We start from the raw sequence: 27404 nt of genomic DNA, 5'->3' as shown, positions 1-27404 counted from the left end.
CAGTTGGTGCTTGAAAAGTTGTGGCTGCTCTGGTTCTATGGCTTTATTGGATGTAAGAAAGAATCATTCTGCTATTGCATACAGTTGCAAAGAAAGAAAAAAAAGAAGAAAAATCTGATTTCTGTTGGTACTTTTTGGAAATTGCAAAGCAGATTCTCCCTCCCTCCACATATCAACACCAGCAGGGAGCGTCTTGTTTGCTCAGCTCCAGCAGGCCGGACTCCAGCTGCTCTGCATCGTCTTGGAAGCGCTCGGTAAAGGAACGAATCAAACCTGCTGCGCTGCCTTCGTATTCCACCAGCTCAACACTATCCCCTGGAAATCAAACACACACAGACTGAATGATTAACTCTGGCAGAACAGAGCTAATTCACTTGTTTGTATGCTTGTATAACTGTTGTCTGTCACAACAAGTTGAACAGTTAATATATTTTTAATGCCATTTGATTTGATATACCTTTATTAGTCCCACAAGGGGACATTTCATAAGGCTGCCGACCTATTGCACGCAATGGCGCCGCCATCTTACCCTCCGACCATAAGACAGGTCAGAGAGGTATATTTGTACAATTGTTAATATTTCTATGCGAGGATGAAGCAGTGCCATTACAGATTTGACACGTAGTCTTTAAGCAAACTCCAAAAAGGTATTTTTGGAAGCTTCCAAATAAAACTTGGATATAGAGAAGCGTAATCATCCTTTCCATTCATTACCTCACAACACTATATTAATCAGATTTAACATTTTAGGATCTGTAAAATCACATACATTATGATTTCTCCTTTTTTCAACTGAAAATAATGTAGACATTGAACTCAATCAAGTCAATATGTTTTATCCAACCAGATAAGTTTATATCACAAGTTTTTTGCTGCAAAATGAGATTGACTCTGTCACCATAAGACCATCTATCAGTCTGTAATTGAAAGGGGAGATAAGCTGCCAAATGTATTCAACCTGTGTCTGATAAATCAGTCCAAGTCAGACTGCGAATGTTTGCAGAACACTTGCCTTCTATCAGCCAACCTGTGCAATTGCCTTGCGATCAGTTGCAATTGGTAACAGAATGTCCAAAAGAATCACATTCTGAGCCCTCTTGTTTGCAGTATTCCAATAGTGTTTTAAAATTGACACCTTACCATGCAAATTGTCGTTTCGTTTCCCCCGATCCCAACCCTAATCATCACATGCTTATGAATAGTTTTATAGAAGTGAAAACAGCTAGACCGGTTATCAAACATAAATAAATAAATCAGACAGCACCCTGTTAAAACAGAGTCATTTCCATACCGCTGATTCTTGTGTTGGCTTGAACAAACATCTTGCGAGCCTCCTTCCTCAGCAGCACCGTCTCGCGCAGGCGCAAAAAGTTGTGAGCGCCAGTGTCGCTTACAGTGGAGTACTTGTCATAGAAAGCCCTGCCTCCTTCCACGTCTGCCGTCGACTTAAAGACCTACAAATCAGTTTACAAACTGTGGATTCAGCTTAACAGCATACTGAATGAAATCAACAGAAAGACGACAATAAAGCTTAGATGATGGCTTAGAGTAAACTTAGGTGGAAAGTTTGGATCAATCTAGTTGCAAAACAGGTTACAAAAGCTTGACTCATTTCATTGTTTTGTTCAACCCTCAAACTAAAATCCTAACTATAAGTTACTGCAAAAGTAAATAATACACAAATTCACATTTGCCATGGTGCACCCAATTAAGTTTTAATATATATATTTTTAAACATAAAACACTCAACTGCTAATCAAAATTGTTGCTGCTTAATTTAGTGGTGCATGTAGCTGTCAAATCGATTCTAGTGAATTATTCTATTTTGCATCCATTGATTGGAGAAGTATTGATTACCTGCAGTTTACAAAGGAACCTATGGATGGCGTTCTTGCCCACGGTGGGGATCTTGCTTCGGTCCAGTGTAATTTGTGCATCGGGCTTGCCATCTTCTCCCGTTACTTCCTCCAGGCCCACCAGGCCCTCTCCAGCCTCCAGCAGCACGCGTAGGATGACGAATCGAGCCTGCATGTGAGCCTGACACAAACACATAACGCCACATATAGTTGACGTACTGTCTAACAAACAAACTGAAATTTACCATCAACTTATTTATAAAAATGACACAGACGTATCGAGCTGAGGCTGTAAGAAACACATAGTCAACGTTCTGTATGCTTGATTGTAGAAACTGTTCAGCTAATACTTTGCAACTTTGAAGAAGAAGTGAAAAGAGGCCACTAGTAAGAGGAAAACTGCTCAGTGAGCAGACACATTACCTGTCTCCAGCGCTTGCTCTCAGGTGTGTAGAACTCCAGGCCCAGCAGTCCCGCTCTCACCATGCTGAGCCAGTTTATGTACACCACATCATCTGCATCCTGACCCTCATGGCCAAAAATACTGGCAGAGAAACACATGGATGTAAACGCACCGACCCCACAGAGAATCAGCCACACTCTTGGACATACATAATGACCACTACCTCCAACCCACTTTTATATATTTAACAAAAAAACCCATCCATGTCCAAAAACTGGAGTAAGACTGAAAAATAACTGTAAAAGTGGACTGAAGAGCTGCTTAAAGTTTCCAAACATCCAAATAAAGTGGGCACTATTTCACTTGGCTCTGGAGTTTGTTTTTTTTAATATTCATTACATATTTAAATAGATTGAAAGCCTTTGTTTTTGTTCCCAAAAGATTCTTGGATCCCACAAATATTTTTCCAGCTGCAAAAATCTGTCAGTTTATGGAAATTTGAGGGAGACTTTTGAATCCAAAATGTGACTTTTATTTTCTTATTTATACAGTTTATTTGATCTCCTTTTTATTTTTACTTTATGTGCAATATTTGCTTCTCTACATGAAATATTGAGGAGATGCTGAGCCTAAGAATTTCACTGCTGGGAGTGATTGTTACCTGTAGATGCCAATAAGAAAACTTTTTGGTTAAGGTGGGATGTGTAAGTTAGTTTAACATATATAATACATATTTATTACAAGATACAGTGTGCAGGACATACCTGAGCACTTGTTTGTTGAGGCACAAATAGAGTCCGACACACTCAGCGCGGCATTCTTCATAAGAAGAAGCAATCGTGGAGAACTTACTGTCCCAGGTCTCGCTGCCCCGATACCAGCTGGACACCTGAAACGCATGTTCACACATTAAGTCTCTCTTTTATTCAGCAACTGAAAACTAAAGCATGAAAACGGCCATTAGATTTTAAAACCAAACAGAAAGGTGCACACAAAAACAAACTCACCGGTTCACCGGTCTCTGGGTTGATCACCTTACTTTGGTCAAAGTTAAACTTGCCCATGTCATCCTATGGATGGAGATTGAGGACACACAAACTAGATTTATTCACTGATTTTTTTAAATTGTCCAGAAAAAAAAAAAAAAATCATTAAATGAAACATTTTACAAAGAGGAACGGGCTATATCTGCTGCTCTTAACACACCACAGGAAGTAAACAGACCTGGACAAACAGCTTTCCGCTCCCGTGACCCAGAAGCTCGTGAAGTCCAACCTGCACTTCGAACGACGGGCCCTTCCATTTGATAAACAAATCCTGGAGAAAACAGAAGGATCAGGAGAATGTATTATTACACAGGTGTGTGAATGGAAAACAGAGATGGTGTTTAAGAGAATCAGAAAAATGTGTAAAATACCTTGTCACCCTCCTCCAGGAAGGTCAGTTTTTCCTTTTGCGTTGCATAGGCTACAGCCAGCACGTTACCAAGCGACACGTTTTTAAAGCCCTCTGTCTGTCTGATGTCATCGTCTATATACAAACAAACAAACAAACAAAAACAAACAAACAAACAAGCTCAATGCTGTAATCAAGCTGGACTCAGCTGTTTGACAGTGTCAGAGATTTCTGCGCACGTACAGTTGGGGATGTTGATGCCAGCTGGTATTCCACTCCCAGCGAAGGTGAGAACATCCAGTGAGGTGAAGTCCGGTTTAAGGAACGTATCCTTCTCAAACTCCTGCGGCCAAGGCAACTCAGGAAGCAAGACTTCTGCTGAACTCACCAGTTTGGCGAAACGCTCACTCATCGCCTTGTTCACAACGGCCACAAAACCTAAAACAGCATGACGCAATAAACTTAGGAAATCAAATCCACCACGTAATTTTTTAATGCTCATTTCCAGGTCTGTATTTTTATTTTTCGACTCTACTGGAGTAGTTTTGCATGACTCACAGCTTAAATTGTTATTCATCCGTCCCTTGGTGCACACACTCAGATTTTCCACCGTTTCAAACAAGCTTTTTTAGCTCCCTTCCCCCTCCCTTTAACACAAATTTTTGCTGATCGGCATGTGCCTGAAATAACCATATAAGGGATCGCCACTCTCACTGACATCACACAGAGCCAAGAGTAGGTTGGGAGAGAAAAAAAAATCCTTATCAGTCTCACACTGATAAGGATTCATGGACACTTGGACATATGTTGCCCAAATTAGATCCAGCATTTCAACAGTAGTACTAAACAACATCCTTTACAATGCGTGTTCATTTAAAGACCACAGGCTGCAATTACTAATGGGGCAAAACACAGAAATGTATCCAGGGGAGATGCTAAGTCCATCTACTTAAGTAAGCTCAGCCAACCAGCAGGAAATAAAACCCGAAGAGACCCATAAGATCACAGCTTGCACAGCAATAGTCATGACAGTATCGCTCTTCTTCATCAGCTTGGCACTTACCTTCAAACTCTCCTCTGGAGCCAAATGGGTCTCTGTAGCTCTCGATGAAACCTATATAACTGAGAGGAAGCAAGACCGGGGAGGAAATGAAGGGATAATAAGGAGTAGAGTGAAGAGCGGTATTCATTCACAGTGCAAAGGTCAGAATGAGTTTTAAGGGGAAGTAAATAGGCAGGAAATGTAATAAATCAATTTCACTGAGCAGCAGAATTTAAACGGTGCTAAAATAGTCCCTCTCTAAAATTCATCGGGATCTCATAAACGTACTGTGCTGCTGATTAGTGGACTCACCTCTCCACAATTGGCCCCTTGTCTTTAATCCAGTAGCGCGAACCCTCTTTATGTGCGTCAATGGAGCCTAAGGTGAAGCTGCGTGTGTACTCTTCAAGCATCTTCCTCTGGTTCTCATTGGCAGCATAGGCCTGCAAGACATTCACAAACAAATTCTCTTTTAACAGGGGTTGGGCAGGGCACTTTGTCACACTTGCAACTAGTGCAAAATGCTGCGGTACAACCTTTAACTGGCAGAAGGAAATTTGACCACATCACTCCGATTTTGGCCTCTCTACAGTGGCTTCTAATTGAATTTAGGATCCGTTTTAAAGTCCTTTTATTGGTTTTTAAATCTCTAAATGGTCTGGTACCTGTTTATTTGTCTGACTAATGAAGCCCCATGTCCCCATTCGTTCCCTTCGGTCAGCTGAGCAGTTGTTGCTTTCGGTCCCAAAGTCACGGCTGAAACTTAGAGGAGACCGAGCGTTCTCTGTTGCAGCGCCGATGCTTTGGAATAATCTTCCTCTCCATATTAGACAACTACATCAGTGCCAGTTTTTAAGTCCTTATTAAAAACCTATTTTTATTCCCTGGCTTTTAACTCTGTGGGTAACTGACATTTTTATTAATTTTATTGCTACGTCTGGTTTCTGCTATTTTATTACTATATTTATATTTGTATTGTACAACACTTTGGTTTACCAGGTGTGTTTTTAAAGTGCTATATAAATAAATGATGATGATGATGAACGAAACAAAACTTATTTTGTAACTAGAACTCTGACAGAAACATTTTTTGGTTCACTCAATCTTCTCGTAAAGACAATTACTGATATTTTACTAACCCAACTTTATGTTTTAGATTTAAATGATAAAACTGGTATTCATGTAAGCTCCACTGCATTCTTAGCCGTCTCACCTGTGCTTTTTCAAGATAATAGCAGACTTTTTCCATGACACGGCTATAGTCTCCCCTCTTCACAGTGAACTCTTTGTCTTCAAAGCTGAAGCTGCCACAGCAGGACTCGCACTCCCCATCCACTGCGCAGTCTGTGAACCAATTATTTATTTATTTTCATTAATATATATTGAAATACTTTTTGCATGCCATTTTGTTTTGGCTTTTTTAACTGCAGTTTGACCTTTTTGCACAGCTGAAGCCAAGCGGACCTCATAGCAGGCTTTCCCTCCGTCTTCCTTCTTAAACAGACGCGTGTTGTAGGCAGACAGTTTCTAGAAACAAGCGACAAGAATAAACTGAGTAAGACTCAAAGGCAGATTAAAAACACATTTATCATAAGAAGGAGATTAAAAGAGATAAAAGAAACAATAAAATATTTATTTTAGATGTGAATTTGCTTACTTTTGAGTCGAGGAACTTCTGAGCCAGCTCAGCATCCTCCAGGCAGCAGTTTCCTGAGAAATAGGTGGTAATTCCCTGAAGCAAACAAAAACAAATTGAGTCAATGAGCCATGCATCCTCTCACAGGGAACAAGCATATTTACTGCTTTCCTAAAAAGCAGATAAAATCTCAGAATTAAGGGGGGGAAAAAGAAGAAGAAGTCAAAATAAAACCAAAGAGAACGAAACTTTTGCAGCTGAGGCCAAAACCATTTGTCACATTTCTCCCATCTATGAAAACCACTGGCTATTTAATCAAAATTGTTAACCAGCCAGCCTGCACTTGGCTTTAAATGATTAAAAGATCCCACCTTGTCGCCCAGCCCCAGCTGTTTCTGTCTGTTTTCCAGCGAGTAGAGGAGACAGGAGCAGCTGTCCCACAGAGCCTCCATCTCAGCCGGCTGCTCCTGAAAGGCCTGGCTGGCCCAAACCAGCGCTTTCAGCTTGTCCTAGTGTACATGCCACAGATGCAGACAGATAAACACATCAGATTACACTATATCAGGCACACTTGTTCTGAACACCACTGATATCTTTCAGGTTTCTAAAGTTACATTTTGTTAGCTTCGTGTTTACACTCTACGAAGCTGCTTTTACAGTTGTCCTCAACCTATAATCTGGTTAAAAAGTATCTAAACTAGATTGACAACTCTTACTGCAGGCCTGTTTTACCTTAGGCAGATTTGGGATGAACTTTGTGTCTCCAAAAGACTTGTAGTTGCCCATGTTTGCATACAGACCTGCTGCATACACCAGAAAGGCCTGAATATCATAAACGAGAAAACATCGAAGAAACATTTTTATATGGCTGCAGCCGTTTGTGGATGAAAGCTTGTTTTAGAAAGAAATGAAACGGCAGAGAGACGGCGAGGCCGTGTACCTGATACTCCTCAGAGCTGAGCCCAGCTGCTGTGGCGACCTGTTCCAGCTGTGCAGGCGTCTGCTTCCTGAAGATTCTCTGCAGCAAGACAAAGATGTTTGCAGACTCGGGGGACGTCTGCAGCAGTACTACCAGACCGCCATACCTAAGACAAACGTTCAAACAGATGTATTTACATTTGTTATTTTTAAAACCAGCAGGACGGCAAATTTTAAATAACCTGAAGTCTTTTGTTGTTTCAAGAAGGTGAAACATGTAATTTCAGAGTGTTGACATTCTCACATTTTTGCATTAGTAACATACCAAGATGCGCGTGACAGGTAGTGGGCGTACATCTTCTCCTGAGGTGAAAGCAAACGAAAGGCCTCGCTGCAGTCGAGTGCGGAGATTCCAATGTCATTTGGGAGGTAGTACTGGGAGTCCACCATCTTGAGTCTGAACGTTACACTCGTGCTGTATTAAAATAGCAGGAAAGGAAAGTGGGGAACATGTTAGGAGGAAATGTGGGACAGCAAGATAAGTGGTGCTTCAAGTTAGAACCTACAACTTTCTTCTTTTTTTTTTTTTTGTTTAAACCGTGGGTATTTGCACACCTGTCTCTGTCAGGCAGGACATGCAGTGTAGAACAGCTTGTGTACGATACAAACACACTGATATTTACTTGCAACAGTCCTACAGATACTAGAATGACTTCTATGTATAATTATTTTAAGAGTCTTTTTAAGAGTTGGGTTTGCCAGCTTCTTGTCCTTCCTCTTTTGGTTGGTCCCTTTAGGGGTCACCAGGTCATCTCACCTAATATCTAGCATCCTCCTCTACCACACCAATCCTTTTACTTCTTCTGTTGTTGTCTTCTTTTTCTCCTCCCTTTGCAGCTCCATATTCAACATCCTTTGTCCATTATATCCACCATCCCTCCTCTGCGCATGTCCAAAACATCTCAGCCTTGTCTCTCTAACTTTGTCTCCTAACTGGTGACTGTTAGCTCATTTCTGAACTTATCCATCCTGAGAGGTGAGGGTGGGGTGGTGGATAGGTGTGGAAAGGGGGGGAGACAAAGGGGATGGGTGTGTGTCTTTATGTAAAACTGATGTCTGTGTGTCCCCTTCCATTTTAATATCCATCTGATTTTCACTCATACTCCTCTTTTTACACATCATACGCTCACACACCAACACATACACCGAACATTTCTCTTTCAATGCAGAGGGCACATGGTTGCCATTGAGATCTGTAGCCTTGGGTCTTCAGGCCCCCAAAAACTTCTCTTTGGCTTGTTGGTTGCGTTATTGCAGTTTCTTGCCATCATTATCAAGTACATTATCATGACACGCGTGCACATTTGAGCAACCCACTGTGCTTTTCTACATGTGCTCTGTCACCTCTTTAGTTCTCTTATTTTCTCCCCCTCTCTTTTTTCTTTCCGTCTTTTCCCCTACCTGTTAGCTCTGACATTGATATATTTTGGAACTGCTGTGAAAAATAATAGTATTAATAATAATAATTAATAAATAGATAAAGGAAGAAGAAAAATGAACAAGCAGCCTATAGAGCCGGGTTGGGGGAACTCCAGGCCTTGATCCAACACAGCTGATTTAAATGGCTAAATTACCTCCTCAACATGCCTTGAAGTTCTCCAGAGGCCTGGTAATGAACTAATCATTTGACTCAGGTGTGTTGACCCAGGGTCCTATCTAACACAGCACGACACAGGCCCTTGAGGCCTGGAGTTCCCCAACCCTGCTATAGAGAGTCTACAGAGCTCCTCAAGCAAACATGTTTGTCACAACAGTATATTTAGATCATAAATGTAATTGCAAAAGCTGCCAGACTGGACAGGCTTAAAAAAAAAAAAAAAAAAAAAAAAAAAAAAAAAAAATACCAGGTCTCACTCTTGCACATCTTCCCTTTCAGTTTTGCTGCTATCCTTTTGTCACAAATTATTCCAGGCACTCATCTCCACCACTCCAAGCTCAACCCTGCCTGCACTTGCTTCTTGACCCCTCTTGTGCACAGTTCGTCCCTTTAACATCTTTACTGCCTCTACTTCATGCATCTTCACTGTTAAAAGTGCTTCCTTCTTATTCACACACACATGTATTCTTGTCTTGCTTCAAAGACTTTCATTACTCTTGTCTCCAGAACATACTTCCACCTGCTCTATATTCTCACTGCAGCCCCCAAAGCTGGAGACTCCCATCTGATCTCATCTGTCAGCCTGTCCATCAATGCTGCAAATAAGAAAGGGCTCAGATCTCTGATGTAATTCTACCCCCACCTTAAAATCATCTGTCACCCCTACCACACCTCACTTACCTCATGTCCTTCACCACCCTCACATTCTTGTCTGCCACTCCTGAATTCTTATCTAGTACTATAGTTGCTCTCTTGGTACCCTAATATACTCAGATTTTCAGTTTGCAATAAAACACAAAAGGACTTCACCTAATGATTTTAGTTCCCAAATAAGTTTTTAATGATTCTTAGAAATTAACACTAATTCTTTAATAGATTGCCCTGTTTACATATTTTTTTTTAATATACTTCAATTGGGAGCTGTAGTGGTTAAAATAGAGCATAGTGCAGTGGCAAGTAAATTAAGATAAGATAAGCTTTATTGACATTGTAAGCACAAGCGTACAAAGAAACTGGAATTACATGAATTGAAGTGTGGTTATATTTCATATAAATATATTTCGGAGAAGCAGTAAAGAGAGAAGCTTTTGTGACAACAGGCGCTGATCGTCCAGTGAACCTTGACTTGCAGGACCGTGGCACAGATTCAAAATCAGTTAATATTACTCGAGCCTGTTTTATTTTCCGTTTCACTTTCCCCCCCAAAAAACTACAGTAACTGATATGAAGAGTCTACACACGAAAATAAATCCTGATTGTGTCCCTTTTAAAACCAACACAACGATAGTACGTGTCTGAATTAAGTATGAATACAGAGGCTACAGCTAACTGAATAACGTTAGCTTCCTGAGTGCATGCTAAGACGGCTGCATTTAATAAAGACTCGGCGACTTCTGTAAACAAAATAATTAATCACAAAATGTGCAAGTCATTAATCGGTATGACTGTCTGCTAACTGATACACAAGTGAGATAAATATAAATAAAGGTAAAAGTCAACTCAAAAACTCGTTACCTTGATTCCGTTATAGCGCTGAGCGAATGTCAAATTGCAGTCTCACGCTGCACACTTCCTATATTCATTCAACGAGAGAATCAGCCCTCAGCCAATCAGAGGTTGTATATCGTGGCCGATGGAAACTTTAGCCAATCACTGAGCAGCTATGCCGAGCTTTTTAACGCGTTTCACATTGTGAATTTGAACAAGATTAAGTTTGAAGAACACCGCCGTTAACCACAGCAGGAAGGTTCAGGAAATGCTAACAAGAAACAGAGACTATAGCAGTCAGATAAGTGTGTATATGTACCAAAGTCTTCGAAAAGGTAGAGCACATGACGAGGTGGCCGAGTGGTTAAGGCGATGGACTGCTAATCCATTGTGCTCTGCACGCGTGGGTTCGAATCCCATCCTCGTCGGTCTCATTTTACAAGCACGAAAAATTTTGAACATTGTTCGTCCCTGATACATTCTCCCTTAATGCTGCTAAACATGAGTTATTCAGTCGCACAACCGGAACATCGAAGGGTCAGAATCCTACAAACTCGTTGGGCTATCACTCAACAGCGCCTCCTGCCCTTCCTGACAGCCCTACACCATCTCCTCCTCCTCATTTCTGGCCCTGATATTGAAAATTTGGCTTAGGAAAAATCAGCAGTCTTTCAGCTGCTTAGCACACAGAGCTATAAAACCACAACCACACATTCTTTCCTTTCATCTTCATTTAAACCAACACAAAGCACACAAAGTTTTTTCAGTTTTAAAGGTTTTTATTGAATTCTAAAAAAAAACAAACAAACAAAAACAAAACAAAACAAAAAATGATGGCAGACTACATTATTTACAAAAGCTGTGCAAGAGGACAAAAATGAAAAGTTTTCTTGATGAGTGGATAGCAGTTTTAGACAAATCTTAACAGACATTTGCATTTTAAGGACATCCGTGCGTGTTTGATTATTTTTGGTTTCATGCTTGGGTTTTCACTTCCCTCCTCTCAGGAGGTGTTGTGGGGAGTATCCAGCGATAGCAGTCTGAAAAGCGAAGGCTCTTGTCCACAGCACAGCTGGTGCAGTAAACAATCCCCAGAGCTAGCATTACTACCAGGAACACACACAGGGGCACCAGGAGGGCCACGAGCAGCCAGCTCTTGTCATGCTTCCGTTGACCTTCAGCAGACTCTGCTTCTACCGTAGCTTTGACGCTAGCTTCTTCTGCACCTTCCATGTTAGCTTCCTCTGAATTTGAACCATTTGCAGTGTCCTCTGCCACACCTGGACCAGAGTCTCTACTTCCTGCATCAGCATCCACGCCATTATTAATTTCATTGTCTATGTTGCCTTTTTGCGTTGGGGACGGGGATGTCTGATATCCCCTGGGTGACAGGGTGTCCCACTGGTTTAGGTGATTTCCTGACCTGTGAGACCCATCGGGGGGAAGTCCTTCAGGGGCCTCTGTCACCCAGTCAGCATCAAAGTTGGTGTCAACTTCAAAGTTTGGGTCAGGAGTGAATGAAGAGGACCAGGGAATATCATGGTCAAAGATGGCTACATGAACAGAGTTACCCGGGTCGGGGGTCAGAGTAGAATACTCTTCGTCTTCAAGCGAAGGCTGGCAGGTGTGTCTGTCTAACTGCAGGTCGTAGCCATTGTCGCAGAAACACTCGTAATCTCCGATGAGGTTGAGACAGTGCTGTTGGCAGGACGACCCCCTTGCACACTCATCTATATCTACACACTCTCCTTCGCTGCCCACCTCATAGCCAGCACCACACACGCACCTGAAGGACCCCACTGTGTTTTCACACACACCCTCACAGCTGCCATCATCGAGGCATTCATCCACATCCACACACTCGCCCTCGTCGTCTGGCTGATACCCTGAAAGGCAGGTGCAGTGGAAGGTACCTGGGATGTTGACACAGAGCTGGGGACACGGTCCTTGCTGACATTCATCTACATCGGAACACCTGCGGCCATCTGGAGCCATTTGATAGCCTGGGGGGCATGTGCACCGAAGACCCCGTTGGGTCTCCATGCAGTTATACTCACACCCCATCTCCACACAGGCCGGGTTGATGTGAGGCAAGTCGGTGGGACCTGCAGAGTCAGATAGCTCAGGTGGGTTGGTTTGGCTCAGCGTGTCAGGCTTGCAGCTGTATCCATCCTTATCTACTGTGAAGCCCTCAGAGCAGTAACAGTAGTAATCTGTGTCTGTGTTCTGGCAGTGCTGCTCACATCCGTGGTTCTTGCTACACCAGTCTTGGCTCTGTGGTTCCTCAATGGGTGGACAAAGTGGAGAATCGGTGGACCAGCCCACTGTTTCGTCGTCTCTCTGGATGCACAGAGCGGTCATCTCAGTAGGATCCGGATTTGCGCCGTCTGCAGGGCATTGCACGGTGGCCACAGACCCAAATGGCACATGAGTCAGCAGACTGCTGACAAGGTAAAATGGGGTGGTGTAAACAGGTGGACCTCTACCCTCATCTTCAAGAGGTGGGCACATGCCTTTGTAGTTGTACTGGCAAACATAGCCATTCAGTGGAACCGAGCAGGAGCCGTCAAGCCACTGGAAGTTTTCTTCGCTCTCACGCCCGCTCTCAGATGTGTGAACAATCATGGAAACGCAGCGATAGACTCCACAAGTTGATGGGGAGTATTCTTTGAGCCAGTCGGTGAACTGGACATTCTGGTCTCCTGTTGTAAAACACAAAGACAAAGATTAAAAAAATAAAATAAAATATGCAAGTTTACTGTGTATTTGAGTTTTGAGAGCTACTTGACACATTTAAAGGATGACCTTTATCATAAATAAAGATATTGTCATATTTGGAAAATGTTCTGTGCAGTCATTAATTGCATTCAAATGTGTATATGTGTGTGTGTTTGTGTGTTTTAAATTTGCCCCTAGGAGTCGCCAAAGTCAAAACAAAGTCTGACTCACAGGCACTTAAAAAAACAACAACGCCACAGCAAAATAATGTTGTATTCTACCCCCCACAAGAGTGGAGGTGGGGGGTGGGCCCAACAAAATGATGGGGAGGTTTGCCTCTAAGCTGTTCTGTTAACAAGCAGGCTGCAGAAATGCCTGCAATATATATTTAAGGAGTTTGTTTACTCTCTCAGGAATGTGCTGCAGTGGTACAACCTAGCACAACCGTAAACACTGAATCCAAGGTTAACTGTATCATATGGAAACATCTGAGTGCACACATATGTACATTTACAACATTCATGGCCAGTTCCTCCACAGTAAATAAACTGTTTGCAACAAACTAGGCAGAAAAGTCTGCATCTGCAGTTACCTTAACGGGGGTGAAGTCTTAGTATCTAGTTACCACTATATGGAAAAGAGAGCAAACATGGCTTTGTCCTTTAAATTATGACTGAAGAATAATAAAAACGGTTGCATTTCTCTTTGGATTTGATTTGCAACAGAAGAACAAAGCAGACACTTTGAGTGATGATAAAAAGCGTTTGTTTTTTAAGTGGGTGAGGTTTCCATAATGACTAAATCAGACTGAGGGGTAGCAGTGAGGTCAAAAAAATGGATTCCACATTGTCTACTGCACCAGCTGTGTCTGTGAAACAAAAGTAGTTCATCTAAATACCGTCCAGCCAGACTGGCCGAGGTATCAAAGTCTGACAGAGAGATTATAGAGGAACATATAGCGTGACACCTGTAGGTTATAATTAAAAAAAAACCTAAACATATCAACATCAAAGTCTATTCAAACACTATTAAAATGGTGAATGGATGTCAATGTTATAAAGAGCGAAAGCTCAAATTTCAAAAAAGATGAGACTTTGCCTGTGACCCAGACGAATCCTCTGAGCGGTCGGGTGGATGAACACTGACGTGGAGGTCTGTGCAACCCAATCCAGAGGTAAAGCTTTGACTCAGATCCCTGTGTCTCGATGGCTGACAGCAGCTCGTGGACGACAGCCGCAGCTTCTTGGTTATAAATCGTCGCCAAGGTCCCTCCGCGCTCCCGGCAGCTGCGCCCAGCCTCCCTGAACGTCTTCTTCTGGAGGAAGACAGCGTAACATCCTTCTTGGTAACAGACTCCATCGCTCTCCATAAGCGGAACTTTCTCTGCTGGCTTCTCCCTCTCTGCTTCCCTCAGCCTCTGAGCTCGGCTTCCAGGAGCCAGACAGACCGTCAGCAGCCACAGCACGCACAGAAGACTCATCCTGCTGCAACTGCTGCTGCTTCTGATGATTGTTTGCATCCTCCAAGACATGAAGTTTAAACTACACCAACATCTAAATGAGACAGCCAACCTTACTGTCAAAATAAATACTCCAGTAATGCAGCTGGTTTCTTTTCTGCCCTGTTATTGAAACTCACCTGAGCCAAACTGAGCTTCTATTGTTAGTTTTACAAATTACCGCTTTCCACTCCAGACTTAACTTTTTTTAAAAGAAATAAATACATAATTTGGTCTAAAGGAGCTATTTGAAGCTATTTTTCTTTGCCTTATTTTATCTGGGATGGGCAGATTCTTCAAAAATTAAGGAACTGCAGTGTAAAATAAATCCATTCAAACTGCCAATCCTGCTGCCTCAGATTTTATAAGAGCTTACTACAAAATAGATTGAACTGAAAGTCCGATAGAATTAACCCCAGAATGTCCAATTTAGTCCAGTAGAGTCCAAAAAACAGTCCAGTGAGTTACCAGTAGAGTCCAGAATTTAAAAAAAAATGATTGAATGGGTCCATCTATCCTTGAGCTAAGTCCAAAATAGATAAAGTTGATCCTTGTATGAATTTAGGTGAATTTCTGGGACAGAAATCCTGCACTGCATCTGATCCTGCTCAGGCTTTCAAGCCTCTGCAAAGTTCTGAGAGAACCTTAGGAGAAGAGAAAGATGGGGGTGGGGGGTTGGGGTGTAAAGGCGGAGAGGCTACGTAGAGGAAAAAGCAGAGGGGGCTGGTAAAGTATGTGAGACTATGAGGGAATAGTTGAGGGGATGATGGGTTAGTGGGGCTTGGGAGGTGGGGAGCAGGGTTGGTATTGAAAACCCTCAGAGTGTGTTATGAAAACCATACGGCACCATTCTGTCCCCCATCTTGCCAATGGCTTTGGACACACGTATGCAGTCTCACACAGCCTTTAAGCCCTGCACTGCATCCACAGGATGGAAAGTGTCTCCAGCATTGTGAGATGCAGAATTTGTCCCTCTTCTTCTGACTCTTTCCCCCACCTGCCAGATTTTCTTCCTCTCAGTCTGTCATCATCTTTTTCATTTCTCTCTTCGCTTCTATTTTCTTTTTTACTCTTTTCTCATTTTCTTCCATTTCCCTCCCTCCTGTCTTTCCCCCGTCTTTCTACCAAGTCCATACCAGCTGGAAGACTTTACAGTCCAATGGAAACATTTGAGTGTGGAACAGAGGTCTACCTGTTGGACTGTTTGTTGGGTTCATTGCTGTTATAAAATAACTTTGAATGTGCACAGATGTTTAAGAGAATGAGTAGGTGTCCTTGTGTGTGTGATTTTGTGTGTATGTACGGGTGTATGTGTGTGTGGTTGCCACTCGGGGGCATATGGAGGAGAGGAAACAGGAAATGCCAGATGTGCATCAGCTTGACCTCTCAGTAACTGGGGAGCAGGAGTGACTTGAGGGGGTACCTCCCGTCACATGATCTGGACGTGATGAGTGGCATGTCTGGAAGCAAAGTCAAACACTGAGATGGAATTTTTCCAAAGAAAAATATGATCTTTCTATTTTTCCATGAGTTTATGTAAAGAGCAAAGCCAAAGAACACTAAATGAAGCCGACAGCTGCAATTTGAAGATTCAGGTACTGAAGGGAAGGCTGCTGATGGGCACAAACAGCTATCAGCTGAAAGTCCACCATGCACAAGACTGTTGAACTGCTGAAAGCTAAAACACTGTATGGATGCTCATCGTGTTTCTTTGTGGGAAGCTTGACCTGCCACATGTCAATTACAAGCAGCTTTATGTCATTGCTTCACTCTCCAACTTTCCTCTTGGTCTGGCGTAAAAAGGCTTTTTGATACAAATTTAAACATGAAAGCATGATTTCACCTCTGTAGCCTCTTAACAAAGGATGATGGGATGGAAAAGTCACACTGCATTCAAAGTTGAACTTATTAGCTACACATTGTGTGGCTAATCCAAGCCACACATCCAAGCTCGTGTTTTCCCAGTGTACAGCAGATGAGTCGGCTGGCTGTGCTGTGATTGTGTTGGCAGGCAGACCATACACAATCTTACTATTCAGCAGTCTTTTCCAGTTATGTAACAACCACTGGAACTTGGGGGAGAACAAACATAAAACCTCAGGATCCTGGAGAACCTAAAGAGCCTTTCGATCTTGTTCCCCACCTCCCTTTCCTCCTTTTCAACATCCCTCATCCTGCTCCTGTCTCCCCACTTCTCCTGCTTTTCTTGGACTACCCCAACACTCAGCTGTTTCTCCCTTTCCTTATTATTCTTTCATTCCCCGTGTCTCTCCTTTATTTTTCTTTGAATTCTTTTGCTTTCCCCCCTCTCCTTCTTCTCCTCAGGTTTAGCTATTTGAGCAACCAGATCAGCAATCTTTTCTCCAGAACCCCAGTTTTCACCCCAAACTTCTGTTTATTCAATCATGGAGCCTGATTAGCCCCGCCCCCTGGCCTTATAGCCCCGCCCCAGAGACAGATTCCAGAATTGTAATTGACAGAACAGACAAAACCTCTCCTTTCCATAGCCCTGCACTCCCAATCCCCCCTCTTCACATTAATCTAAACACAGTGTGTCCAAGACGTCTAATGGAACATACAGAGCTCTTGATTTAATATGTGCCGCCCCCTAGGTCACAGCTTACTTTCTACCTCCTTGACTCCGAGCCGCTTGCCACATATCATTACTGGCTCTGATACATTCTCAGATTCTGGATTCCAAGCAGCTGAACTGTACCTTCCAGCTCCAAAACCTCTCCATTTCATTTTAACCACTAATTCATTTTTTAACAGCCCGGTAGATGTTCTTGATCTGATGTTCTTCTGTGTCCACTAAACCTTATATGTCTTATATGTATTACACACTTTGGGCTCTTTTTTCCATACGGAAAAGAACACGTGACATGAATTTTAATAGACTGCAAGAAGCTCACATCTCCCCTCAGCAGGTAAAATTTTCACCAAATTCCTAATAAACAAATGCAAATGCCAGCTGAAGCTAAATGCAGTGCCAGTGTTGATGCTTGCACACGAGCACAATGAAAGAAAGACAGAAATCTTACTTTTGTGAACATGAGTGTCTGCACCAAATTCCATTCCAGTCTGAGTTTGTTTCACTTAAAAATCACAGATGTGAAGCTCACGACAAACAAAGGGATTGCCAAAGTCAGCACAGTTCATGCGGTTGAACCTGTGAACTTTGACCTTCCAGGGATAAGCCAAGACTTCTGGGGACCATAAATATATGGACACTAAATCATGGAATGGAATCCAGTAGTTGTTTGGCTTGAAACACTTAAAAACAATTAAACAGTTACTTCACCTTCACTAGGATCCCCTTTTTTTAAATGTGAAATATTCTCTCAGATGAAAGGACGAGCCCAAAAAGTGTTATTTTGAACTCGCTGGACTAAACTGTGTCTGTTCTCCCAGAAGGCTGTTGGATGGATCAGTGAGTCAGTAGGATAAATCTGGGCAGATACATTGAAAGAGCCCCAGATGCTTTAGCGGAGCTGCTCAGTGTCAAACAGATCACCCTGCAGTTATACTGAGGAACTTTCAGGTGTGAGTGTGAGAGCAAGGCATTCCTGGCAGAAGAGAGCTCTGCTGGAAATGCCTTCACCCACATGGATTTTTACATTTAAGGACTGGTTGCTTTTGCACAAGAATCTGTCAGTAAATGGAACATAGAGTGCTGTATATAGAAACGTTTAATTCTTATGTTGTGACATAATTGAAATATATAAAAACGCAAGGCTTTAAATGCTAATAGAGGCTTTTTGGGACTAAACAAATTAGTTATGCCTCTGTTCCTGAGCTCGTCTGATGCCAGTGAAACTGTTTAGTTATTTCCTCATGGTCTTGGGTCACGGGAGTACAGAATCGCACCACTCAGGCCTGTTGCAGCATCTGTGCCATATCAAGTAGAGCAGGACACGTCACGTTGTTCATTTTTCCCAACCGCTGGTGTTTTAAGACACACACACACACACACACACACACACACACACACACACACACACACACACACACACACACACACACACACACACACACACACACACACACACTGAAACAATTAGCAGTGGCCTTGTGGTTAAATAATAGACTGTAGGCATTCCTGGTAATTTCAGTGGAGGAAAAAGAGGATACTTTTATCCACTTCTTCTACAACGTCCACATGCTTCATCTTTCACAGCAGACACAGATGCCCTCCATCCACACCCACACTGTCAACAAATCTATACCACAAACGTCTGAACCGACCTGGGTTGCTCTCCAGTTGTTAAATCGAGAGGAGATCAATTCCCGTTGGTTATAGTCTTCAATTACTGGATGCATCGGCTAAAAATGTATGGACGGTTTTGACAGCTGCAAGTCAGTAAATAAGCATTGAAGCTATGTCAAAGCAGTGAAGGTGTCTCATTTGATTTTTAACCTTTACGTATTAATAGTTAAATCATCACACAGTGCAAACATCGCCTCAACTACAAGCTGAAAATGCTAAAAAGTTCCTTCATTACTTGCTTACATGAAAAACAAGATAAAACATTCTCCACCAAACTCTGCAGGTAAAAAAAAGAAGCTTAGCATAGCGAAATAAAAAGGAACATGAGTAGCAAAGGATAAGGAGGCAATGATTTATGTATTATTAACTGCAATAGGAGTCAGCTGAATGTACAGAATCACACATGTATAAACAAACCTCAGACAAACAGCGAGTCAAGGTTTAAAAACTGCTGAGAGGCAGAATGGGAGGACAGAAAACTGGGAGAGGATAATTCCTGAAAGATTATTTCTTTACCAGATGACAGGCTCAGCTTTTCCATAGACACACGCATGCACACATGGACGACACTTCTCTGCTCTGCATTTCACGATACAGTAATATTTCTCCAGGGAGGGAGCATTCGTGTGTGCGCGCGTGTGTGTGTTTGTAATGGCAAAACCATCAACTGCGAAAAGAAAGGAGAGGACACAAAAGGAGAAACAAAGAGACAGACGGGCGTCTGATGTGTAGAACGGTCATGTGTCTGACTCATTTCTGCACCGTTTAATATCCTGGAAACTTCACATTTTGCACACATCCACGTCCCTCATTTGATCCGGGCTCATTTTCCTACTCTTTTTCTCCCAAAAAACAGCTTTTCTACAGTAAATAAGAAAAAAAGAAGTCTAAACAAAGTAAATCACTCCCTAAAACAATGCAAAAATATGCATTTTCCCTCTGCTGTCTTTGTTTAATACTCCCAGCAATGAAGCAGGTTCCACCTTTTTCTTTCAGAAGCTTCTTACAAAAACCTGCTGCCAAGTTTGAGTCAGTGCAGCAATGTCCCACAAATTTAGTAGACCTTGTTGAGCTGGAAAGATGCCAAGGATCACTGAGTTGAAATGTAGGAAAGCGAAGCAGGGAAGGAGCATGCTGACAAATGAGCAGTCTATCCCTGAATAAATAAAGATCTGGGGAAAAAAAAGCTTTTTTAATCCTTTTAAATCTGAAATATTCAATCCATCCAAGCGTGACACCCGCGGCTGACGCTACAACGTGAAAAGGAGATGCTTGTATATCATACATCATGAGCCGTGTGTCATTTTCAGGTGCAGACAGCTGCAGTCGGATAAAGCTACAAAACTGCCCAGCGCCAAACACTAAAGGTGAAGCTGCAATGCTGTGGTATCGGCGACAGGATGAGATTGACTTATGAAGTGATTTTGGTTTGGAAAAATGTGTAAGAGTGAAGGTAGGGTGTATTTTTGTTCTATCTCTTTTCTGTGTTTCATTTTGAAGATGATCCCTAGTCCCCATCTTAGCCAGCAGCACTTTGAAACCAGTGTTACTTGCCCAGCTGAAACGTTAGTCAGGGTTCAAATCTGTTAATATTGTAGGTGCAGTATACTGTTGCCTTATGTGCACGATTTAATGCCAATTTGAGAATGAATTTGGATGCAAAAGCATTTTGAATGCTCAGTTAAACGTGGCCTTAATACTTAAGTCAGTATGTTTTTGGATAGAGATGCATTTTTTTTTGGAGTTTTGCCTCTATACACCACCACAGGTGATTTTAAATCAAACAATATAGATGTGATTGAAGTCAGATTTTTATTTATTTTATTTTTTAAAGCTTTCATTCAAGCGGTTTAACAAATGTATTGCATTTACCGTCCCCCCATTTAAGAGGGTTGAAAAGTAATTGGGTTACCATTGAAAAATATCCCATTTCTTTTCTTTAAAAAACTCTTGGGTTGCTTTGAGCCAGTATCTATTTCACCATGAAGCGCTGTCGAATCAGTTTTTGCAGCATTTGGATGAATGTGAGCAGAGTGTACAGCCTTGAACGCTTCAGTATTAATCCTGCTATTTCTACCAGGAGTCACTTCATCAAAAAAAACCCTCCACTAGTTACCTGGTTTCACTGAAAGCCATATATTATCATATCATAACATTACCTCCTCATGCCTGACACACTGTTTCTCTCCTTCTACTAACATTTCTCTTGCCATCGTTCTGGTAGAAGTTATACTTTGTTTCATCTGTCTAATATTTTTTTTTCTGAACTGTGCAGGCTCTTTTAGAGACTTCACCTCTACCTCCCAGAGAATCTTCTTACATTATTAGATATTGTAAAGTTGTTTTCCTTAACCATGGAAATAATTCTGTCATCATCCACTTTCATCTTCTGTGGTCTTTCAGGTCTGTTGGTGTTGCTGAGAGAACCAGTGCATTCATTCTTTTTAGAAATGTAACAGACTTTTGATTTGGCCACTTCAAAAGTTACAAATTAAACAGTTTGAAACAACTTCCAGTGTTACGTGTGCTACATTTATCATGAAAACAGGCCTCAGTGTGGCACGAACCTGCTTATGAGTCAACTGTCCAATTCATTTTGAGCTTCTGAAAATGGGGAACTGTACATAAAAAATGACTGTAATTCCTAAACAGGCAGTATAATATGTTTGTTAAAGCCTTTGAGTTAAAGCTGAAAGTCTGTGCTTCAATCACATGTTGATTGTTTGATTTAAAATCCACTGTGGTGGTGTGCAGAGGAACACTACAAAAATCTGATCTTTTTTTGCTGCAGGAGCGTCTGTACATGTGGTTAAACAGGCAGCCCGTATGCCAAAGGCTGTTTGTGTTCATATCTGCCACAGACCATCTCCTGCGTGTCATTTCCCCCACTTTTCTCCTTTTCCATCTAATAAAGGCTTAAAGAAAACCTTACCAGTTGAAATGGGATTCAAAAAAAACTTTAGTCAAGACCAGAGTTTACTGACTGAAGAACAGCTAAGATATGCATGTAGTACATGTGCAGAAACACGCGTGACTTTACCCCCACTGTTTTAATTTGTAAACATCTGTCTGACTCATAAATCTTAATTGTCCAATGCAACCTTTAACCATTTCCACAGACCCTGAATGACCTCCTCTCCCTCATCTCTGCTACTTCACATTTTCAGTTTCCCTGGGGAAATACTTTAAGCTTCTTCCCGCTCCACTTTTCCTTTACATTTCTCCTCTTTCCTTTTCTCTGCCCACTCCAACCATTTTCCCTCACTTCTTTCTGTATTTACTGCTACAGCCTGACTGTCATAGCCTTATTTGTCCTAATAGCACACGTTTTACTTGTGCCTCTCACTTTGGTTCCCTTTGTGTATTTTCTGGCAACATCGTCTGTGTTTGTGTCTGTCTCCATCGCTCTGTCTGCATGTGTTTTTTTCTACTGCCTTCCCTTTCACAGTTCATCTGTTTTTCTCAGCCATGCGCGCACACACACACACACACACACACACACACACACACACACACACACACACACACACACACACACACACCTCTTTTTCTCCCTTTTAACCGGGGAAAGTTGTACTGGCATTGAGTTTCAATACAGTAGGAAATATTTTTAACCATGCAGGAAATGTCTAAACTGCTCTAATCATTCTGCTCTCATGCTGACCCACCCACGCATAGACATATATACACGCATAGATTTTTAGTTTTGTTAAAAAGAAAAAAAAACAGCAACTTTTTACATCACAAAATGAAATCCAGAGTAAAAGAAGGAGAGCTGGAGCGCATTTAACTTAATTCGATTTCATTCAGCAAACCGACCCTGGAGGGGGAGCCAGGCTGCAGATGGGAATGGGACCATAAAAGTACTGGTCTGTCAGCGGGAAGAGCAGCACCAGAAACAGCAGGCCTCCCATCAGATATGAGAAGAGCAGAGCTGAACTGTGAGGGTGTTGCAGGGCAGAGCGGATGTCAGGCAGGCCCTGACTGTTGCAAAATGAATGGCACAAAACTGGACCGACAACATGCCCTTAAAAAAAAACAAAACAAAACAAAGATTTCAGATGAAATGGGTTGATTATCGTAGGCTAATGAGTGACCAAATTATCGTATAGATCACATATCTTACCAGTTCTCATGAATATAAAGGCAGTAAAAGCACCAAAAACAGTTGTGTACAAGAACTGCATCCCTGTGAGAGAAAAAAAGATGCGATCAAAGTGCTCAGTTTTAGTTTTATCAGTCCATGTCACATAAAGATGATCAAAATCAAGCTAAAAGAAATGAGTCACCTTGCTCTGATCATGACAACATGGTTTGCCTTTTCAGCTAACTGACCTGCCACCAGAAGGATGACACTCATGCTCTCTTTCCCAAGGCGTCGCTCCTCTATGACATGGTGGAAATGAGCTAAAATGAGGCAGTTGACATTAAAGGCAGTCAAACCAAATGTAATGTAACACTTGCAAACAGAGATTTGGAAGAAAAAATGAGGCACAAAATGCAACATTTATTATTCTCTCCTCCTTGGTGCAGAGGAAGGGTGGCGACTGGATTGGACAAAAGAGGGTGAATATGGAGCTGCCAGGCAGGAGGAAAAGAGGAAGATCACAGAGAGCGTTCATGGATGTAGGAACTGCTGGGAGAAGAAGAAGTCTCTCGAACTTGGTGTTAAAATTTAATCTGAAATAGTTCAAATATATGCAAATATGTTTTTTTTTTCTGTTTGAAAACTTTTTCACATACCAACTCCAAAGAACAGTGGAGCGGTGACGATAGCGCCTGTGGGTCCCGTGCAGGGCACCAACATAGGAAGCATGGCCCCTCTGAACACCAGCTCCTCTGTCACTGGTGCCACCACCTGGTTTCTGAGCCACACTGCGTCCCCCGCACACCGCCTCCATGACTGAACATCTGGGAGAAGTGCATGAAAGCACACATGTGCAGCTCTCTGATTCCAGTTAACCCAACATAACATTCAGTTATTATAGAGACAAACGTACCCAGTGCACACTGCATTTCCCCGGTGAAGCCTTTGGGGTTGTCTATAGCGGAGTGAACCAGTGGGCCGAGATAAAAAACCTGACGTGGGAGAGTAAAACCAGTTGTTTATAAAATCTAGAGGATGTAAATTAAAAAAAAAAGATTAAACTGGAAACTACAGGGTACATTTGTCAGTGTGTGGTTTAAACTCGCCCATGGGGATATTACTGCAGAACGTAGACATTTAATGGAAGTTGCAAAGCTAAGCTGAGGCCACGCTTAGCAGGAATGGAAATAAATCTCTGAAATGTCAAGCATGCCTCAGCTAAGCATAAATATATTGCTGTATGAGAGAAACGGGATCTACAGATTACTGTTTGAAGCTACTGAAAAACTCATTGACTATGGTTTTCTTCATTTCTGACAAATCTTATGTTAATGATGTAAATGTAAATAAATCCTGGGTTTTCATCTGTAAGTATTTAATGTGCACTACATATAAAACTTCAGAGATATTTGTGCCCTCAGTTAAGCAATTTGAAATCAGTACTATTCTTTTCCATCTCTAATGAAGCAAAATGTTACAAATGTATGCTAAACAAAATTTATATTAATATTTTGAATGCAGAATGCAGATATGGGATCCCCTGACTTACCATAGTAAGTAATAAAGGTAATATGGATGCAGCAACCAAACCGTCCATGCAAAGTCCCATCAACTCCCACACAGACACGTCCGCCTGAAGGGCAAAATGTGTTTTAGAAACCGTGAGAATGACGTTTAAACGAGTCACTGAAGTGAAACGAGTCACCGAACTTCATGTGGCCTTCAGATTAGCTCAAGAACAGTGTGGAGAGAGTTTCATTGAATGGGTTTCCATGGCCGAGCAGCTGCATCCAAGCCTCACATCACCAAGAATAATGCAAAGTGTCATATACAGTGGTGTTAAGCACTCCGCCACTGGACTCCAGAGCAATAGCGACGTGCTCTGTGGATGATGGACAATCCGATGGGTCTGGGTTTGGTGGTTGTCTGACTGCATTGCGCCAAGTGTAAAGTTTGGTGAAGGGGGGATTATAGTCTGGGGTTGTTTTTCAGTTGGGCTGAGCCCCTTAGTTCCAGTGAAAGGAACTCTTAATGCTTCAGCATATCAAGACATTTTCATGCTCCCAACTTTATAGGAAGAGTTTGGGGACGAGGGTGACTCCTTCCTGCTCCAACAGGACTGCGCACCAGTGCACAAAGCAAAGTCCATAATGACATGGATGAGCAAGCTTGGTGGGGAAAAACTTAACTGGCTTACACAGAGTCCTGACCTCAAACTGATGGAACACCTTTGGGATGGAAGAATGGTCAAAAATTCCCATAAACACTTCTTCTGTGGAAAGCCTTCCCAGAAAAGTTGAAGCTGTTATAGCTACATCATAGCAACATCACATTAAACCTTACGGATATTTCAAGTTCAAGTTGAGTTTGAAGAAAAAAAAGCAAATACTTTTGGGAATATTGTTCATAACATTTAATTTTAGATGAGCAGTAATCACAGATTTGATTTGATTGGTATAGATTACTGATGGAAAAGATCCTTTACAAAGGTAACAATCGGGACAAATAAACAAACAGATTCAGAATTGAACGATAGGTGGAGTTTAAATTGTCACAGAGTTGAGTTAAACTCATAGTGCTGAAACTTGTCGGGTCACAAGGTAAATCCTCCAGGGGAAATGTTACTATCTACAGTATACTCACCTTGACATCAGCCCAGTGTATCCATGTCTTCACAACTGCAGGTGACACTACAGAGACCAGCAGCACACTAGCACAGCGACGCTTTATCACACTGGGATGATCCCTGCACGCACAGTTTAAGTTTAGTTGTCTGGCCTAACAGCACTTCTCTCATGCCTGTTGGTGAGCTGTATACCTTGGTGAGCTGCTTCTCCAGACGTACAAACTGCCAACGTAGAGACCAGCCAAGAATAGGCAGCTCAGCAAACCCAGGAAACACCTCGGGTGGGTGTTCTCTACCTGCATGACAAACGTGAGGGTTTGCAATCACAACTTCAGCTGGTTCTCCAGCTAAGCGGCGGCTAACAAAGGAGTGCAGGTTCACCCCGCTTTGGATCGGCTCGATCCTGTCAGTTATTTCAGATTAGTGAGTCCTGGTGATTAGCTGATTAGCTCTAATGCTCTATGAAGTCGAGTAACTGCACGCAAAAAACAAGCTCATTCAGGTAAACGGTACGAGTGTAAACAAGACTACGTGCAAACAAACATAATACATAACAGTAAATATTCAGTTTTGGTTATGACTCAATATTTTTATACTAGGGTCAGAGATAAAAAAAAACAAAAAAACAAAAAACAGGTGAAGCTTAGCCTCTCCGTGCCAGTAGAAGTAGTTGTGTAATTGGAAAACAAACATGTAGCCATCATAGAACACGAAAAAGCTAGTTCCCTGACCGGGAATCGAACCCGGGCCGCGGCGGTGAGAGCGCCGAATCCTAACCACTAGACCACCAGGGACATGCTGGAGATCGTTATTCTGCACCTTACATCCAATCGCATACAGAAAACGATTTTCATGCCTCTATTAAGATCTTTTGGGGCTGCATCAGTTTACATTTGCTCTTTGCTGTGTTCGTGCAGTAGTACTAAACAGTGGCTCTGACTTATAATTTCTTTTATTAAACTGATTTTTGTTAGCTGATTTATCAGTATCAGTCTACACGTCAAATAGATTATACAATGCCAAAAATATATAGTTAAGTGTATATATTCACATTTTAATTCATCAATATCTTTGGTTATATTGATAGTCTGCAGTCAGCAGGATTTACGAAGGTCTTATAAATAAAATAAAGAAATTACATGTTTTGTAAGAATCTTTATGACTCTGCGTTATTGTTCTTCTGTGTTCTACATTATAATCAATCCAATCGTTTTTGGCACTTAAAATATATTTATACAACTGTTATGTTATGGTTGTTGCTTCCCTCTTTGCCAGATCTCTTCTGAGAAAGACATTTTTTTATGTTAATGAGAGTATCATATTCATAAATAAAGCATAAATAATTGCCAGAAACTGATTGCAGCTTCTACTCTGTGGCAGAAATGATCTTTCTGGCTTAAAGTGGCTCGATCCCATTCACAAGAGATATATTTGACATATGTTTTACATATTAAAGGCCAACAAGTCATTTACAACCGTTTAAATACCGCCAATCATAAATACTGGAAATCACTTATTGGCAGACGGTCAAAGCTGGCCCACTGGACAACTTTGGAAACTTTAAAGAAGAGCATACATTTTGGCCTTTTAACTAAAAGAAAAAGGTTGTTTTTTATGCATAAACAATAGCTTTCTGTTTTATAATTACAGGGCAGTCTGGGAAATAACTGTACACTGTTAAAACTGTTAAAATTACACTTTCCCCCCTTCTTATGTTAAGATATCTCAGAGATCACATGTGTAGTTAAGCTTCTCTACACTGGTCCAACCAACTTAACCCTAGTGGGCTGTATGTGGCCCATGATGTAAAATG

At 41.8% G+C, this 27404-nt stretch overlaps 3 protein-coding genes and 1 non-coding gene across 5 annotated transcripts; all 4 read right to left on the bottom strand.

Annotated features, from left to right (window-relative positions):
• Positions 1 to 28: 28 nt before the first annotated feature.
• Positions 29 to 10845, bottom strand: dpp3 (dipeptidyl-peptidase 3). 2 transcript variants are annotated; one of them, XM_085470638.1, is made up of 19 exons: positions 10715 to 10845; positions 7576 to 7725; positions 7273 to 7417; positions 7065 to 7154; positions 6704 to 6841; positions 6354 to 6428; positions 6133 to 6223; positions 5910 to 6040; positions 5009 to 5139; positions 4718 to 4776; positions 3898 to 4092; positions 3677 to 3789; positions 3484 to 3576; positions 3267 to 3329; positions 3024 to 3148; positions 2280 to 2400; positions 1858 to 2037; positions 1292 to 1454; positions 29 to 315 (listed from the first exon to the last, which is right to left on the bottom strand). In XM_085470638.1, the coding sequence occupies exons 1-19, from the start codon at positions 10828 to 10830 to the stop codon at positions 173 to 175; spliced, it is 2322 nt and encodes a 773-aa protein (XP_085326764.1). In that variant the 5' UTR covers positions 10831 to 10845; the 3' UTR covers positions 29 to 172. The 2 variants fall into 2 exon arrangements, with proteins under 2 accessions (XP_085326764.1, XP_085326766.1); XM_085470640.1 differs by lacking the exon at positions 10715 to 10845 and adding an exon at positions 10423 to 10661.
• A 315-nt stretch (positions 10846 to 11160) lies between these two features.
• Positions 11161 to 15226, bottom strand: LOC146700430 (uncharacterized). The gene is made up of 2 exons (XM_085470637.1): positions 14212 to 15226; positions 11161 to 13097 (listed from the first exon to the last, which is right to left on the bottom strand). The coding sequence occupies exons 1-2, from the start codon at positions 14642 to 14644 to the stop codon at positions 11371 to 11373; spliced, it is 2160 nt and encodes a 719-aa protein (XP_085326763.1). The 5' UTR covers positions 14645 to 15226; the 3' UTR covers positions 11161 to 11370.
• Positions 15227 to 22664: 7438 nt separating this feature from the next.
• Positions 22665 to 25893, bottom strand: LOC146700429 (CAAX prenyl protease 2-like). The gene is made up of 8 exons (XM_085471410.1): positions 25784 to 25893; positions 25609 to 25711; positions 24515 to 24598; positions 23879 to 23957; positions 23622 to 23789; positions 23214 to 23285; positions 23005 to 23067; positions 22665 to 22905 (listed from the first exon to the last, which is right to left on the bottom strand). Exons 1-8 carry the CDS (start codon positions 25891 to 25893, stop codon positions 22685 to 22687), a joined length of 900 nt encoding a protein of 299 aa, XP_085327536.1. The 3' UTR covers positions 22665 to 22684.
• Positions 25894 to 26313: 420 nt separating this feature from the next.
• On the bottom strand, positions 26314 to 26385 carry trnae-cuc (transfer RNA glutamic acid (anticodon CUC)). Its single transcript has one exon. It is a non-coding gene; the product is annotated as a tRNA-Glu (tRNA).
• Between the last annotated feature and the right edge of the window lie 1019 nt (positions 26386 to 27404).

This window comes from Copadichromis virginalis, linkage group LG10 (assembly GCF_057382275.1).
Source record: "Copadichromis virginalis isolate Kocher_CV1m ecotype Utaka linkage group LG10, C_Virginalis_male_GT1.1, whole genome shotgun sequence".
Taxonomy (NCBI): domain Eukaryota; kingdom Metazoa; phylum Chordata; class Actinopteri; order Cichliformes; family Cichlidae; genus Copadichromis; species Copadichromis virginalis.
The sequence above is the reverse complement of the archived record's forward strand: the minus strand, read 5'-3'. Positions and strand labels throughout refer to the sequence as shown.